Source organism: Stegostoma tigrinum, chromosome 25, assembly GCF_030684315.1.
Source record: "Stegostoma tigrinum isolate sSteTig4 chromosome 25, sSteTig4.hap1, whole genome shotgun sequence".
Classification (NCBI taxonomy): Eukaryota; Metazoa; Chordata; class Chondrichthyes; order Orectolobiformes; family Stegostomatidae; genus Stegostoma; species Stegostoma tigrinum.
In genome coordinates, this window is record NC_081378.1 from 21,998,618 (window position 1) to 22,016,747 (window position 18,130).

At 40.0% G+C, this 18,130-nt stretch overlaps 1 protein-coding gene across 5 annotated transcripts; it reads left to right on the forward strand.

Moving 5' to 3' along the window:
- Positions 1-46: 46 nt before the first annotated feature.
- On the forward strand, positions 47-12,718 carry gcc1 (GRIP and coiled-coil domain containing 1). Of its 5 annotated transcripts, XM_048553838.2 has the most exons (4): positions 47-310; positions 4,352-4,518; positions 5,774-6,832; positions 8,829-12,718. In XM_048553838.2, the coding sequence occupies exons 3-4, from the start codon at positions 5,810-5,812 to the stop codon at positions 10,137-10,139; spliced, it is 2,334 nt and encodes a 777-aa protein (XP_048409795.1). In that variant the 5' UTR covers positions 47-310; positions 4,352-4,518; positions 5,774-5,809; the 3' UTR covers positions 10,140-12,718. The 5 variants fall into 5 exon arrangements, with proteins under 5 accessions (XP_048409795.1, XP_048409794.1, XP_048409797.1 ...); XM_048553837.2 differs by lacking the exon at positions 4,352-4,518; XM_048553840.2 differs by lacking the exon at positions 4,352-4,518 and having other exon boundaries at positions 47-189.
- Positions 12,719-18,130: the final 5,412 nt, after the last annotated feature.

Consider the following 18,130-nt stretch of genomic DNA (forward strand, 5'->3'; position numbering starts at 1 on the left):
CTTTGGGCTGTTCGACCAATCAGTGGCTGCTAGTGTATATGACATCACTGAGCTGACCCCTCACCCTGAGCAGGGTGACCTTCTCAAGATGGCGTCTTTCCTGTTCCATTGGCGACGTCAGCAAAGGCTTTCAGGCCTCAACGGCTTGGTCTCGGATTGAAGGCGACAGTCAGCCCGGAGAGGAGGCAGGTCTGGGTGAGAAATCGCTTTAAGGCCGACACGAAGACGTTTTACTTGGGAGAGAGGGTAACGGATTGGAGTGCGGTGTTAGGTTGGAGGGTACTGGTTGACTCTGGGTCCGCTGCTCTCGGTGAGTGAGGCTCTGGTTCCATTGAGGCCCCGTCAGGCGCGGTGAAAGATCTCAGGAGTATTCCCGTTAAATGCAGCTGATTCCTCCGCCCCAGCCCTGGACAATATTCTTATTTATCTTTCAGACAGCACCATTTCCTTGGGCCTTATTAAGCCTCTAATCTGAACTTTATGAATTATTGTTATGGGGACTTTGTTAAACAGAAATTGTTCCCTACAGCAATAAATAGACCTCGAAAAGTACTTCATTATCTCCAGAGCACTTCGAGAAATTCTGAGTTCATGAAAGGCCTCGGAAATAAGTGACTTATCTTTTGAAGATAGTCAGAATTTGTGTTTCGTTATACAGCGCATTTCGTAACATTCCAAAGCGCTTTACAAAAATTAAAGTGCATGATAACAACGTGGAAAGCACCAGCAAAATTGCATACAGTAAGTTCCAGGATTTTTCTGTTTGTTAACTAAATGTACGTCTGTATGAGTATGTTGTTCATAATCTTGTGTAATAGTCACTGTATCAAATGCTTCCTGAAAATCCCGTATCAGGTTTCCACTGATAAATCCTGCAGAGTTTCAGTCTCTGAAACTGTACTTCGTAGGTCTGTTCAAAATTGTACAGTCAGCTGACTTACTATGACTCAACCAAAAGCCAGATTCACTGCAGCTAGTTTGTAAATAGAGCCACAGAGTTGTACAGCATGGAAACAGACGCTTCAGTCTAACTTGTCTATGCTGACTGTATATCCTAAATTAAGCCAGTCCAATTTGCCAGAATATGGCCCATATTCCTGTAGACTCTTCCCCTCTTCATATACCCATTCAGGTGCCGTTTTAAATGTTGTAATTGTAATGGCCTCCTGCACCTCCTGTGGCAGCTATTACCATATGTGCACCACCTGTGTAAAAAAAGTTGCCCCCTTAGGTCTGTTTGAAATCCTTCCACTGTCACCTTAAACGTATGCCCTGTAGTTTTGGACTCCCCTACTGTTATGGGGAGAGGAGGATGCCTTGGCTATTCTGTCCGTGCTGCTCATGATTTCATAAACCTCTATAAGTTCACCCCTAAGCCTCCGATGCTCGAGGGAAAATAGGCCCAGCCTGTTCAGTCTCTCCCTGTGGTGCAAACCCTCCTACCCCTGCAACATCCATACAAACCTTTTCTGCACCTTTTCATGTTTAATAACATCTTTCCTATAGTGGGGAGACCAGAATTGAATGCAGTATTAAAGTGGTACAACCAATGTCCTGTACAGCTGTATCCCACCTCTCATACTCAATGGACTGACTAACAAAGGCAAGTGTACCAAAGGCCACTACCCTGTCTACCTGTGACTCCACCTTCGAGGATCTACGACCCTGCATCCCAAGGTCTCTTTGGTTGAGCAGCACTTCCCAGCACCCTACAAAGGTGCATAAGTCCAGCCCTAATTTGCCTTACTAAAATGCAACACCTCACATTCACCTAAATTCAACTTCATCTGCCTCTCCTCGGCCCACCTCATCAAGGTCCCGTTGTACTCTGAGATAACCTTTTTTTTATTGTCCGTTATACCATCAGTGCAGATGTTATTTCTATCTTATTGACTTGAATGAGGAAAACTTGTGGATGACAGAAAAATACGTTGGAAAACAAGTGGAAAAAATGACCCAGAGTCATGATATGAGATTGAGATTATATGTGATATTCTACCCTTTGGCAAGGACAGTAGAGGACCAGAGTATCATTTTAAATAGAAAAAGACTGCAGAAGGACTACACAGGGATTTGGGAGTTCTTATCCAAGAATCATAAAAAGCTAGCATTCAAATTCAGTGTGTAAGTGTGAAGGTAAATAGAATGTCAACCTTTATTTCAAAGAGAATGCAGTAAACCTTCTCCACTGGTCAGGCCACAGATGGATTAATGTAAACAGTTTTGGACCCCTCACCTAAGGAAAGATATACTGGCATTGCAGGTAGTCCAGGGAAAGTTCACTAGGCTGATGTCAGATGTGGAGGGACTGTTTTATGGGGAGAGGTTGGGCCTGTATTCATTTGAATTTTGATGAATGGTAGGAGACTTTATTACAATATACAAGATTCTTAGAGGATTTGATATGGAAAGGATGTTCTCCTTATAGTAGAGGATAGGACCAGAGAACATTATTTCAGAATAAGAGGTCACAGAGATAAGGACGAATTTCTTGACTAATGGTTTAGAAAGGCATATGCAAATTTGATGATACAAAGTTAGGTGACATTGTACACAGTATAGATGTTAGGTGAAAATTATTTGCTCTAGAAACTAATGAAACATATCTTGAAGTATTTTTTTCCTTTATTCATTCACGGGATGAGGGCATTGCAGGCTAGACAGTATTTATTGCAATTCCTGATTGCCCAGAGTCAACCAGATTGCTGTGAGTCTGGAGTCACATGTAGACCAGACCAGGTAAGGACGACAATTTCCTTCCCTAAAGGACAACCAGATGGGTTTTTCCTGACAATTGGCAATGGATTCTTGGCCATCATTAGACTGTTAATTCCAGATATTTATTGAATTCAAATTCCACCATCTGCTGTGGCAGGATTCGAACCTGAGTCCCAGAACCTTATCGGGGTCTCTGGATTAACAGTCCAGCGATAATACCACTAGGCCATTGCCTGCCCCAGCATATACTGCAGGCAACACCATTTCAAGGCCAGGCTCCAGTTCTTGAAATCAGACTATTCATAGGAACTGAAATAAATGTCTAATTTTGCACCATCTGGATTACATTAGTCTATGACTTTTCTTAATTATTTGTTCATGAGATGTGGCCGTAGCAGGTTGTGGCAGCCTGTTCTAAATTGTCTATTGTAAACAAGGGCAACAACTATTATATATTACAAAAACAAAATCGCTGGAAAAGCTCAGCAGGTCTGGCAGCATCTGTGAAGGGAAAAACAGAGTTAATGTTTCGGGTTCCGAGGAAGGGTCACCAGACCCGAAATGTTAACTTTGATTTTTCCTTCATAGCTGCTGCCAGACCCGCTGTGCTTTTCCAACAACTTTGTTTTTGTTCTTGACTTACAGCAATGCAGTTCTTTTGGTTTTTATTAACTATTATATGTTCATCATTAGGCTAGTTTTTATTTCCAAACTAGTGTTGAATGTATAAGTTACCATCTGCCATGGTGGGATTCCAACCCGAGATCCTCAGACTAACTAGCCTAGTGACATTGCCATTGTGTCACTGCCTCCCCATTAACAATACTTAACTGCTCAGTGCTGTAATCTATCCACTAAGGAATATGTGGAATACCCACCACCTGTCACCTGAGCAGGCAAAAAGCAGCATGTGGATCAACAAGTACCAGCTATGTTAGGGAGTCAGAATTACACTATGGAAGCAAAAAGACAGCAGCTTACTGCTGTTGTACAATGGGCTATAGAAAACTGAAAGATGTACACGCCAGTCAAAAATAAATGACTAGTTCAAAAATCTTGCTGTTCCTTCCAGTAAATTCTCAGTGATCCTCTCCACTGACAAGGGTGCCTCACACTTTGCTCCCCATTCATAGTCCTCTTAAAGTCCAGCTTTAGGAGACTGTAGATCATTGGGATCTGTATTGGGACTCAAACTTGACCAAAATAAAAATAACATTTTAATTTTCCATGTGTTTGATTGCAGAGTGAAATAGGAAAAGGGTGGTTTTAAAAACCAAGTTTGTGTTGAGGATTACTGCACTTTTTTTCCCGAATCAGCTTACCAACATTCATTGACAGTGCTGTTTATTTAAGCAGTAAAGGGAGTTTTAGTTGCAGGTCAGCTAGAACCAGAGAGTGTGTACAAAACGAAATTCAGCCAGCAACAAGCTGAGTTGTTGAATGATAACTGATTATCAATAGCAAAGGCCTTCTGCATACTAACAAATATGTGAGTGGCTGTCAGTTAGTTGAACACTTTGTGGTTAGAATACTTAGGAAGAAGTTGTCAAACTTTAGAAAAGAAAGCTGTTCTTTGCAATTAAAAGATGTCACTCCAAGCCTGAAAAAAGCAATTTTATTTCCCCTCGTTTAGTTTCTGTAAACTATGGCTTTTAATCACTGAGTACGACACTTCATGAGTGCAAACCAGTCACACCGTGCCTCCTGCGAGCAACCTTAAGTACATGGAGAAGGAAAATCGAGGAGCAGTAGGACTTGACAAGACAAAAGGATCATTTCCTTGAACCCTGTGGAAAGGAGGTGACCATTCAGCTGCCTTTTCATCTGATGAAGACACTCATGTTTTTCTCCCTTTCTGTCTGACTAAGGGGTGTTTTATAAGGGGGTTTTAACTAGTAGCTACATGTTGATTGTTCATAACTATTAATCTGTACCCTGAATTTATTTATTAAAATAAATAGAAATTCTTCCTAAGTACAGAAACCTTCCCATGCTCTGGCAACCTGGGTCTAAAAGGACTGGTATTTTGGGGAAATTTTCTGCTTTTAAAAAATCTTTGAACTCTCGTAACAATGCTGGGAATGGCAGGATTTGATTTCCAGTGTGCTGAAGACTACGGGCCAGCATATCAGAGTTTAGCAATGGCACAAAGGTAGACTGCATTGTAAGCAATTACAATTAAGCGTTAAATAGGCCAGGAAGTGTGGCCAGTGGAATAATTTAGACAGCAATGAATTTGTCTACTTTGGACCTTTTTAAAAGTATAGTTTCAAATTGGTGATGTTAGAAATAGTGGAAATCCAAAGCGATTTAGGACCCTATGATGATTAATATCAGGTACAAGTACAGAAAATAATTTAAAATACTTGCCTTGAATTTAAGATGAAGGAATAATTTACTGAGGTTTTCAAGATACCCAGCAGCGTACATGCAGAGAAACTATGTCCGCTATTTGGGGAAATCCACAACAAGGGATGTAGACCAAAATTTAAAGTTAACCATTTTACGACTGGTTTAAGAAAAAGACTCCTACAAGTAGAGTGGTAGAAGTTTGGAACTACTTTTTGCAAGCAGCAGTTGATGTTGAATTTGATTGAAACATTTTTGTTCACTGAAATACATCAAGGGTATGAAGCAAAGATGGGATTATGGAGCTAGATCACAGATCAACGAACTCATGGACAACCAGAATAGACTTGAGGGGCTATTAGCCTATTCCTTTTCCTATGCTGTAGGGAATCTCTCTCTTTCATCAGTAATTGTGAAATCAAAATTTGATGAGATGTGATAAGGTGCATCAGATGAGCATGCAATCTCATTACATGGTCGAGCAAAATCAATAGTCTGAATGACCTACTTCTGCTCCTATGCCTTTTGTCATATTGTAGTTTCTTTTCTTCACTGACTTTTACTATCTGAGTTAATTCTCAAAATAACGTCTTTCTTATGACCCACAGAGATGGAAAGTGTTTGTCAAGTTTCATCTGCCCAGTGTTTGCTGTATCGGAACATCACAGGGTACAATAATTGATGATATTTATTTTCCTTGTTGCAGATGTGCTCCTTGCTTTGAGATCTTCTCTGAACAGAAATGGAGAAGTTTGGTGTGAACTTTGGTGGCCCCAGTAAGAAAGAACTTTTGGATACAATTGAGACACAGAAGAAGCAACTGTTCCAATACCAGACACGTCTCCGAGATGTTGTCCGTGCTTACAAAAGCCTCCTCAAAGAAAAGGAGGCATTAGAGGCCAGTTTGAAAGTCCTTTCTGTGTCACAAGAGGTCGATAAAAGTTTACAGAACTTAGGTCCTGGAAGTACAACCTCTGAACCCGGAGATGACCAAAGTTCAGTTCATAGTGAGGACAGTTTGGGGACAATGAATAGTATGGATGCAGCAGTGAGCACCAAAGGAGAATTGAATGAGGAGGATAAAGGGTCAGTTGAACATGTGGCTGGAGGAAACTCTTCCCCAAAATCTGAAGAAGCTAATGGTTCAGAAAGCGGCATCAGTGTTGGGAGCGGTGAGCAGCAAAGCATCAGTGACACAGATAAAATTGTGCAGTTGAAGAGTCAGTTGGCAACACTGACCAATTCTTTGGCAACAGTCACACAGGAGAAATCACGCATGGAGGCATCCTATTTAACAGACAAAAAGAAAATGAGGCAGGAGCTAGAAGTCTTGACCCAAAAGTTTGAAGAAGAAAGTGCCATCTACGAAGCAGAGGTTAATAAAGTCCAGGAACAACTCGCAGAGGCCAAAGCTCGCATCATTACCCAGCAGCATGAACGAAGTCGGGAACAGAGTGATCATGCCTCAATGCTCCATGAACTTCAAAAGTTGTTGCAGGAAGAGAGAGCTTTACGTCAAGATGTAGAACTAAAATTAGAAGATACAAGGGAGATGTTGACATCAAAAAGTCATGCAGCAGACAGGGTGGATGACTGTGAGTCTCAAATGAAGCATCTGAGTCGGGAAGTAGATGAGGTGAAGTGTGCATTACGGCTTGCTGAAGAAGAGAGGACAAGACCAGACCCACGTATAAAGGAATTGGAGGAAGAAATAAATGAGACAAAGGCTCGTTATCAAGCACAGCTTCAACTGGAAATGAGAAAGGTAGAGTTTAATGTTTTCGGAACTATTTGAGAATGTGTTTTCCCAGTTTACGCACAGCTGAAAGAATTTTACTGCTAGTTGTGGCATCATTCTTGCTGATGATTTTGAATGGCAGTATACCTCTGACTGTTGTGTTTGTCCTAAATTTATTTTTTCATGGGTTGTAATGTCATTGGCAAGACCAGCATTTATTGTTCATCCTTAATTCCCTTGATATGTTGAATATAAAGTGTTCTGTTGGGATGATGTGAGACTTGGAGGAGACCTTGCAGCACAGAAACAGACCCTTTGGTCTAACTCGTCAGTGCCTACCAGATTCCCCAAACTAAACTAGTTTCATTTGCTTCTCTTGCATCAACAACCCTTTTATTTCTAATTGAGGTTGCAGGTTCAGAAGATGCCATTGCAGGCTCGTTGGGGTTGCGACAGTGTTTCTTATAGACAGTACACACTGTTGCCACTTTATTTCTGCAGTGAAGGGATAGAATGGAATATATTGTGAAAAGAGCTAGATTTCTTGAGTGTTGACACTGCACTCTTCCATGCAAGTGTTCTTAACCTCATCTGTGATCTTGTAGTTACAGTATTTATAGGGTTAGTCCAACTAAATTGCTGCTCCGTGGCAAGCCCCTAGGATATTGAATGTCATGAAAAGATGGTTAGATTCTCTCATGTTGGAGATAGTCAATGCCTGGCATATGTGGTGAAAGTGTTCCTTGCCAGTGAACAGTCCAAGTCAGAATGTTAGCAGATTCTGCTCCATGATGGCATGGACTGCTTCAGTTTCTGAGGAAATATGAAGCACCTAACTCTGAATAGCCCATCTGTCATATGTGACAAATTCCAGTTAGTTTAACTTAAATTGCTGATGAGTTCATTCTTTTAGCAGTAATTCCAGGAGTTTATACAATCTTGTCCTTCTGAATCAGTATGATAAAATTTGTCATCTCCTATGTCCCTGGAATGATTGAGCTTGCTACTTTGATATTGAGCATCAAAACTGACATTATAGTCACCTCCCCTTAGCAGTTTTCTCAGTGTAACTAACGTTGCTTATGTACTGGACTCTTTTCAAATATAACAGCTTTCCTGCAGGCCTCCCACCTTGACCTTTTGTAAGACTCATCCAAACTACTGTTGCCCGTGTCCGAACTTGCACCAATTGTTCACATCTGACGATGCTTTGATTTTACAGTTCTTATCCTTATTTTCAAATCCCTCCATGCCCTGGACCTTCCCTATCCTTGTAGACAGTTCCAGGCCTACAATCTCTGCACAAATTCATTTGACTTCATCGACCCTTTTTTTCGTAATGTACTGTTGACCTGCCTTAGTCCTAAATTGTGGACTTCACTCCCCAAACTGTTTTGACTTGATCTCTCCTCCTACAGGATGTGTCTTAAAGTTTACATTCTTGACTAAGCTTTTGCCTATCTGATCTAGTTTGATATTAAACTTCATTTGATAACATTCCTTTAGGATGTTTTACTCAATGTTATGTAGCGCTGTTAATGAAGTTGTCATTGTTATCTAATACTGATGAGTTTGTTTTTCTTAGCTGTATTTTCAGTTCCATCTCAATCCATTGTGCTGCTCATTACAATAAACTTCTTTGAGCTCTTTATCCCCATTTTACATCTGTTTCCTGATCACAACTCTTCCTCCAGGGATTAGCACCTGTTCTCTACTATTTAGAGTATTTGTTTATCTTCTAATTTTGACTTTTACCATGCCCTCCAGTCTGCCAAGCTTATTGTTCAGAATCTACCTTAATTTTGTTTTCTTGACAACCAGAAAACTAGTAGTACTTTGGCTGTGAGAATTACTCGCACTGACAATGTAAAATTGTGCACAGATATCAGTAAATGTTGATGTACAGTCTGACATTATATTTCTGCAGAAAAATATATGTATAGTAATCTCTCATCCCTTCTAATGTTCCAAAATGTAGAATCCATTTATGGTTAACACAATTTTCCTTCACTCCGTGCTTCAGGCTGCTCAGGCACAGGAACAGCTGCATCACTTGTCTCAAGTGGAGGAAGAACGTGTTGCAAATTTGGAAGGCAGAGTTTCTGAGCTTTCAGATCTCCTTGGCACTTATGACAAGAGTAAACAGAAAGACAAAATGACAATTTACAAATTGAAGGAACGTATAATTCAGTTGGATATGGAAAACAAGACGTTGGCTATTGCTGCTTCCAACAGAGCCCCTTCAGATCTAACAATAGATGAATCAAATCTTGATGTTAATATTTTAAGAGACAAAATGGAAAAGCTGAAGCGACTATTGGTATTGGCAATCCAGAAATCGCAGGAACCCTTAGACGTAGAGAAACTTTGTGAAGTTGATGTGGCAGATACACCTGAAACATCAGATGGTGAGAAGGCCTCCGTTTTCTATTATCAACAAGAGTTGAAGCAGCTGAAGGAAGAGTTTGAACGCTACAAGATGAGGGCTCAAGTTGTTCTCAAAAACAAGAACGCCAAAGATGGCAATACAACCAAAGAGCTGGAGAGTTTGCGCGAACAGCTGGCAGAGCTGAAGGAGAAGTATATTACCCAGCGACTAGCGTTTGATGAAATGGAAACCAAACACAAAGCTGAGATTGAAACAAAGAATCTAGACATTAGCCAACTCCAAGCAACTCACAAGAAGGAAATAGAAAAGCTCGAGAGCCAGTGTCATGAGAGAGTTATTAAACTGGAAGAAGAAATGCATAAACATAGAGACAGAGCTCTTGCAGTCTTAGCTGAGAAAGATAGAGACACCGAAACTCTGCGTTCAGGCTTTAGTGGGCTACCTAATCATAGAAATGATCTTGAGAACAGGTTTTGGTCTGATGGGGAAGGTTCTCAGAACACAGATCACTCTCAAGATTTCTGTCAAGATATTCTAAAACAGACAGCCAATTTTTCAGGATCCAATGAACCCACTTTTCTTCACTATGCAGAACAGCTAGCTCGAAAGGAGCTTGAGGTCACAACACTGAGAAAACAGAAACACCAAATGGAAGCTGTGATTCATGAACTGGAGGATAGACTTCTGATGGAGAAGGAACGACACAAAGAAGTAGTAGAAGTTCTTCAAGATGAGATACAAAAACATCTCAGAGACAAGAAACGTGAAGGAGCGAACCTAGAGTATGTAAAAAATGTAACATACCGGTTTCTAACCATGCCAGATGCCCTTGGGCGCCAGCAGACATTAACTGCTATTCTCACAGTGTTGCACTTTAGTCCTCAGGAGAAGCAAAATGTAATGAAACAGCAGGCAAGCAGCTGGTGGGGCTCTGGCAAAAGATGACTTACACACCACTTATTCTGGACCGTGATAGTTGTTATTTGGTTATTTAATAGAAAATGCACTTTTTCAGGTATTTCTTACTAATAGAGTTTTATAGCAGGGCATTTATTTCTGTAAACACTAGCTGTACTATAGTTTAGTGTCACTGCCATTGCCAAAAAATAAAATCCTCCTAATGCACATCTAACAGCCTAATCTGGCAACAGTACTCTAGTTCATAATGTGACATTGGAATAGTATGTCAACCAGTTATCTCTATATTCCAATTTTGAGAGGATTAAGGATATAAAACAACTCTTGAAAGAAACTAATTTGCTTTAATAAAGTTTCTGTAAGACCTTTAAATTCTACTGCCAAGAAGCTTTGCTTTGTAAAATAGCATTCTTGTTTACAAAATAATCTTGTGTTTATAATGGGGACCATACAGGAAGCTAAAGAAAGGGCTTGCTAATACTTATTTTTCCCTATTTCATTCACTCCTGATTCTTTTGATGTGAAGATTTTGACCCTGTGTTCTTCAATGCAGGCATCAGTTTGCCTTTTCACAAGTGTTTTTTTTCAGTGCTTTGAACTATAGCTATTTTTCTGTACAAAGAACACTGCTAGTTCAGCAGGTCAGTCAAATACCTATGTTTCTCTCTCACAACTTAGATTAAGTAAAGTACAGAAATGTGAATGCTAGCGATCCGAATGCGTGCACAAACAAAAATTGCCAGAGAAACTTAACAGGTCTGGCAATATCTGTGGAGATAAGTTAATATTTCAAGTACAGTGACCCAGCAGAGATTCTGCTGAATTTCTTCATCAATTTCTGTTTTGTATGTGTTTGAGATTTAAATCCTTCACATCGGAATTTCAGTCATTTATTTAATAATCTCATTTCCACAAGTGGTTCCTTTTCACTCTGCATGACTTCAAAGGCAACAGAAATTAGAGAAAGGACAACATGACAGATTTGAGATTTTCCACTGAAGTCACAGCTATCTTACAAGATCAGTTTGATTAATGAAGTGCCTTGGAATGTTGTACCAAACTGAATGGTATTGCTGCTGATTTTTGATTGCCCAACTAAAGGAAAAATTTAATTGATAAACTTGCCACGCTGCATGATACTATCGGGCCATCATGTTTTGCTGGCTCCTTCAAAGACATAATCAATGAATCCCACTTCCCACTTATTTTCCCATACGCCCTGCAACTGTTCCCTTTTCAAGTTTAATGCCCTTGGAACTCTTCCCAACACCCATTCAGACAGTGCATTCCAGATTATTGGTGGCAGTGAAACTACTATACACATGGCCTAACCCAACTTAATGGTAAGGTTCTGGGGAGTGTTGCTGAGCAAAGAGACATTGGAGTCCATGTTCATAGTCCCCTGAAAGTGGAGTTGCAGATATAGGGTAGTGAACGCAGCATTTGATACACTTGCCTTTATTGGTCGGTGCATTGAGTGTAGGGGTTGGGAGGTCATGTTGAGGCTGTATAGCACATTGGCTAGGCCATTTTTTTTGGAATATTGCATCCAGTTCTTGCCTTCCTGATAAAGGAAAGATTATGACTTTGCCAGAAAAGCTCAGTAGGTCTGGCTACATCTGTGGAAAGAAATCAAAGTTAACTTTTGGATCAAGTGACCCTTCCTCAGTAGTTAACCCTGATTTGTCTCCATAGATGTTACCAGACTGATTGAGCTTTTCCAGCAATTGCTACTCTTGCCTGATTTACAGCATCCACAGTCCTTTGTGTTTTTTTAATATATAGGGAAAATGTTAAACTTGAAAGGGCTTGTAAAAGATTTACAAGGACATTGCCAGGATTGGAGGGTATGAGCTGTAGGGAGAGGCTGCGTAGGCTGGGGTCATTTTTCTTGGAGCATCAAAGCCTTTTGTGGTGACTTTATAGAGTTTCATAAAAATCATTAAGGGCATGGAAAAGGTTAATAGGCAACGTCTTTTCCCCACAGTAGAGAAGACCAAAACTAGAGGGCATAGGTTTAAGAGGAGAGGGGAAAGACTTAAGGGACCTAAGGGGCAACCTTTTTCACAGAGGGTGGTGCGAGTATGGAACTAACTGCCAGAGGACATGGTGGAGGTTGGTACAATTACCCATCCAGCTGCCTCTTTAAATGATGTATGTGAATAGGAAGGATTTCACAGGATATGGGCAATTGCTGGCACTGGGATAAGATTTAATTTAGGATACCTGGTAAGCATGGATGAGTTGACCCAAAAGGTCTGTTTCCGAGCTGTACATCCCTATGACTCTAAGTGTTCAGTGATTCATCACAGTGTTCTGTCAGTCACATTGTAATTTGCATTTGGCATCGTAGAACACAATGGGCATGTTTAAATCCATTCAGTAGTCAGACTGCCTTTGCCTTGTAGATTTGCAGTTACCTCTAACTCATTGCTATTCCATACGAGCATACTCATTGTGATTTCTCCTTGTCCTGGACATTTAGGAATTACTTTGAAATGTAACAAATGTGTAGGATAGTTAATAAAAATTGGTTTGGAGACTTTGATGCAAATTGCTTGAGCATAAATTTTGGTTGTACTCTCCTTTGTCTTTTTTTGTGTATAGATCGTGCTTTGAATGACTTCTGTCATTATTAGATACAGAATTGTAGATCTTTAACTCTGTTAGTAATGAATGCATTTAAATTTCTTTATGTAATTTTAAATAGATGCTGCAGTTGAATAATTAACATTAACAGTTCTCCCAACATGTTAATTTTTCTTTTGTGTGAGACTGTCTCACTTGTTGAGGTCTGCTAGAGTATTTTTTTGTAAATGTGCCTCTATCAAGTTTCAAACAATCTTAATTGTCTTTCAAAAGCATCTGGCAAATCACCTTTATCCAAAGAAAAGTCAAGCTGATTCAATTTCTCCTCATGACTGAAACTTCCCAACTGCTTTTTTTTGTTCTTTGCTGATGAAACAACATTGTTGTTGCCATCTTTGATTCATTTATTGAGAATTTCTGGAAGTGATCTTCCTTCCAACAAGATAGTTTGGAGGCAAAGAGGAGTGAGAACCAGCTAGCTAGTACTGGAGAATTTTTGGCACCTCCATTCAAGAGAGAGACAGACAGACAGAGAAAGAGGTTTGATGCTTTGTCTTTGCAGGTTAGATCTTTCTCTGCTACACTAAACCCACAAAACCACAGGCACCTGATCAGGAGCCAATTAAAGTATGGTTGTCAATGAAAATTCTCATCTACCATGCTAATAAACACAATGACAAAACAACTATTAACTGGGAAAGGGAAACGAAAAAGAAAAAGAAGTCAGAAGTACAAATCTGTTCAAAGATGTTGATGAGTTGTTTTGGCCGCCTTCTGACTCTTGGCAATTGACACAAGATTATAGATAACTTGAGTCTCAATCTTTAGTTGAACTCACTAGTTGAAGATTCACCTTTTCAGTGTCTCTGAAGGTGGTTTTTCCTTTCAACAAGGGGAGACAATGACCTAGTTGTAGTATCACCAGACTGTTGATCCAGACACCTGGATAGCATTCTGGGGACCCATGTTTGAATCCCACCGTGGTAGACAGTGAAATTTGAATTCAATAAAATATCTGGAATTATGAATCTAATGATGACCATGAAATTGTCAATTATTGGAAAAATCCACCTGGTTCAGTAATGTCCTTTATGGAAGGAAACTGCCATCCTTATTTGGTCTGCCCTCATGTGACTCCAGACCCACAGCAATGTGGTTGACTCTGAACTGCCCTCTGGACAATTAGGGATGGGCAATAAATGCTGTCGAGCCAGTGACGTCCTCATCCTATTAATAAATAAAAGAAAATAATTTTCAGGAAGAATAATTTACAGGGAAGTTATGAATAAGAACCGTTACCATGAGATTGTTACTTCACCACATGGAAGAGAGAAAAATGTAGATGGTCTCTCTTTGCAGGTAAGAAGTTTCTTCTGGATTATCCAAACAGGAGGCTGTAACCACTTGGCCAAGAATTGAAAAGTTCTGAATCTACACACCTGGTTGATTGAAGACAAACAAATGTCTCTGGGCAAAACTGCCTGAAAAGACATGTAAACATGTGCACACAGTGCCATTCTGTCTAGCATTTTCTCCTATTACTTGAATAAGGGAACACTGTAGATTCAACTTAAATGTTACAAGAACCCATTGTGAAAGAACAACATTTCCCTAATTTAAAGCAGCAGGGTTAAAAAGAGAATCCCAAGACATTCTATACAAACATTAAAAACAAGATGATAACTAGGGAGACATTAGGACCACTCAAATATAAAGGAGCGAACTTGTGCTCAGAGGCAGAGAATGTGGGTGAGAACCTAAATGGGTACTTTGCATTGGTATTCACCCAGGGAAACAATGTGGCGGATAGTGAGATATGTGTAGAGTGTGCTAACATGCTAGGGCATTTTCATTCTAGATAGAAGTGGTGTTGGATCTCTTGAAGACCATTAAAGTGATGAAGCCCCAGAGCCCAATGATATCTTACCCCAGGTAATTGAGACAGACAAGACAGGAGATGGCTGGGGCCTTGACCAAGATCTTGTATCCTCACTAGCCACTGGAGAGGTCCCAGAGGACTGGTGAGTAACTAACGTTATTCCTCTGTTCGAGAAGGGAAACATGGATAATCTAGGAAATTACAGACCAGTGAATCTCATGTCGTGGTTGGGAAGCTAGAGAGAGTTCTTAAGGTAGGTTTTATGCACATTTGGAAAAGCCTGGCCTAATTAGGGACAGTTAGCATGGCTTTGCGTAGGGCAGGTCATATCTTAGTGGCTCAATCAACTTTTTTGAGGAGTTGACAAAGGTGATTGATGAGGGTGTAGCAATGGATGTTGTTTACATGGATTTTAGTAAGGCAGTGTCGCTCATGGTAGGCTCATCCAGAAGATTAAGATGTATGGTATCCATTGGTGATACAGCCACATGGATTCAGAATTTCTTGCACATATGAAAGAGAGGGGGTATTGGTGTTTTATAGGTGGACACCCATGACTAGTGGTGTTCTACAGGGACCTCTGTTGTTTGTAATATTGATATATATAAAAATAAATGACTTAGATGAAAATGTAGGTGGGTGTGTTAGTACATTTGCAGACAATACAAAGATTGGTGGAGTTGTGGGTAGTGTAGAAGGTTGTCAAAGGATACAGTGGGATATAGATCAGTTGCAGATATGGGCAGAGAAATGGCAGATGGCGTTTAATCCACGTTAAGTGTGAGGTGCTGCATTTTGGGAGATCAAATGTTATGGAAAAGTACAGTTAATGACAGCCCTCTATACATCAATGTTGTTCAGAGTCATCGTGGTGTTCAAGTCCATAGCTCCCTGAAAGTAGCCACACAGTTGGGGAGGGTGGTAAAGGTGGTGTGTGGCATGCTTGCTTTTATTCATCAGGGAATTGAGTACATGAATCAGGATGCCATGTGCAGCTTCATAACACTTTTGTTCGGCCACATTTAGAGTATTGCATTCAATTCTGGTCGCCACATTACAGGAAGGATGTGAAGGCTTTGGAAAGGGTGCAGAACAGGTTTACCAGGATGCTGCCTGGATTAGAGGGCATGAGCTAGAAGGAAAGGCTAGAAAAACTCAGCTTGTTTTCTCTGGAGTGGCAGAGGTTAAGGGGAGACTTGATAGAAGTCATTAAAATTATGAGATGCATAGATCGGGAAAAAGATTCTGACTGTCAACTCGAGTGGCAATGTCTAATACTAGATGGGTATGCATTTAAAGGTTACAGGGGGAAAAGTTCAATGGAGACGTGAGGGGTACTTGTTTTTTTAAAACAGTGTTACGAGTCTGGAATGCACTGCCTGGGGTGGTGGTGGAGGCAGATACAATTGGGGCATGTAAAAGAGGTTTAGATAAGCCAATGAATATGCAAGGAATGGAAGGATATAAGCCAAAGGAAGGCAGAAGGACTAGTTTCATTTGGTGTGATGTTCAGTTGCTGCCATAGGGCCAGTTCGTTAGAGACTTATATAATTCTAACATGATTGGACAGGGGTAGATGCAGGGAGGGTGTTCCCAGTGGCAGGTTTGTTCAAATACAGAGGCCACAGGATGAGGATTCAGGATAGAAAATTTAGGATACTGATGAGGAGACATTACTTCACCCAAAAAGGGTAGGGAGCCTGTGGAATTCATTACCACAGGAAGTAGTTGATGTCAAAGCATTGAATGTATTCAAGAGGCCACTGGATGGCACGGGGTGGTGGTGGTGGTGGCATGTGAATGGTATCAAAAGGTTATGGGGAGGATGCAGGATAAGCTACTGAGTTGGGTGATCAGCCAAGTAGCCTCGTCCTACTTCCATTTTCCATGTTTTTATGTTCTCTTTTAATTTTTAAATTTCACAGTCCAAAATAAAAATGGGTCTTTACACAACTTTATGCTCAGCACATAAAAACACAGGGAAATACCTCAAGGAAGGGTTGTTTAATTGTAATAACATTGAAAATGCATGGCTCTACCAGACTGTTAATGTCCTCTTCACTTGTTGAATCTGTGTCCATTATTTGAAACTGCATTCAAAAGTTTGATCTCCCGCTATTCTGTCCCTCTATTCCAGTTCATCTGCCAAACACCTTAAATCTGTCGCCTCTGGTTACTAAATATTCTGCCAATAGGAACAGCTTGCTCCACCCATCTCCCCTTTATTTCCTCACCCCACACACACACCCCTACCTTTACAACGTTCAACACCTCAATTAAATTTCTGCTTAATCCCTTCTAAGCTTTTTTGATGTCTGCATATTACAGCCATTTCGGGCTGCTACCAATCTAATCAATCCCCCAGAACCCTCTCCAAAACCTCGTTATCCTTCTTGTGGTGCCCAAAACTGGTCATAGTGCACAAATGATTATTAAAATTTAGTATCATTTTTGTGCTTTTAAACTTCACACATTTTTGGAAAAGGCAAAAGATCCTTTGACACTTTTAAACAGCCTCAAGATGGTCAATAGTCTTCTTTATGATATCTGTCAAAGCTTTCTACATTTCTAACTTCTCCTCAAACTTCATGTTTATCCAGCACAACTTTCAGTTCTGAAACTCAAATTCTGTATAATATTTTTCTTGCTGTCCTCCATTAGCTCAACTGACATCCTTATGTTTCTTGTTCCAAATGAGATAATTTCACACATTCTCTGCATGAAACTGCATCCGCCATCTATATTCTGAAGACTTACTACTTTCATTTTCTTTACTCCATTTTCCAGATGGTTCTCATCTGCAAATCCAAATAATGCCCTTAATATATAAAACAACAACTGACCGGAGAGTCTCCATTGTATGTACTTCTCTACTTGCAAAACAATAATTTCATGACTTCTCTTGGATTTCTATGTCAACAATATTGATAACAATTCTACACTGCAATGGATGTGGACATGGCTTTCAAAAAAGGCATTTGATAAATATACAATGTCCTCATCAAGCCCGTTACTTCAAACAGCTCAACTAAGTTAGTGATGCACAGCTTGCTTTTTACAAAATGTGTGCTTTCATTTTATTCATGTACATTTTTTCCAACTGTCACTTCAGTATATCCTGGGTTAATGTCTTTAACTTTCTCAGTTAAACTGACTGCCCTTTTGTCACTAGATTTATCCTTCTCCATTGAAGATGTAAAGAACTGTTATAATAGTGGGTTCCATGACACACCGTATTTTGAAGAAAGCAGGAGAAGCAATCTTCAATATTACCAATTTAAGTATTAATTTCTCACTTATTGACCTGGATAAGAAATAAACAGAGTAATGAGAATTACATTTCAAAACATGCAGAATCATCGAGAAACTAAGCTTGCAAGGCCAGAAAATTGTAATATCTTGTAACAAATTAGATTAGGTAGATGAGTTAAACATAAAAAAGTTCAGGGCTCTAATGGTTTCATATCAGTGACCAGAGTAAGTCAGTGTTCAAGGAGAAAAAGTTCCTCCAAAATTAGGGCAGCAGATTGAATCAGGTCAAAGTATTAGA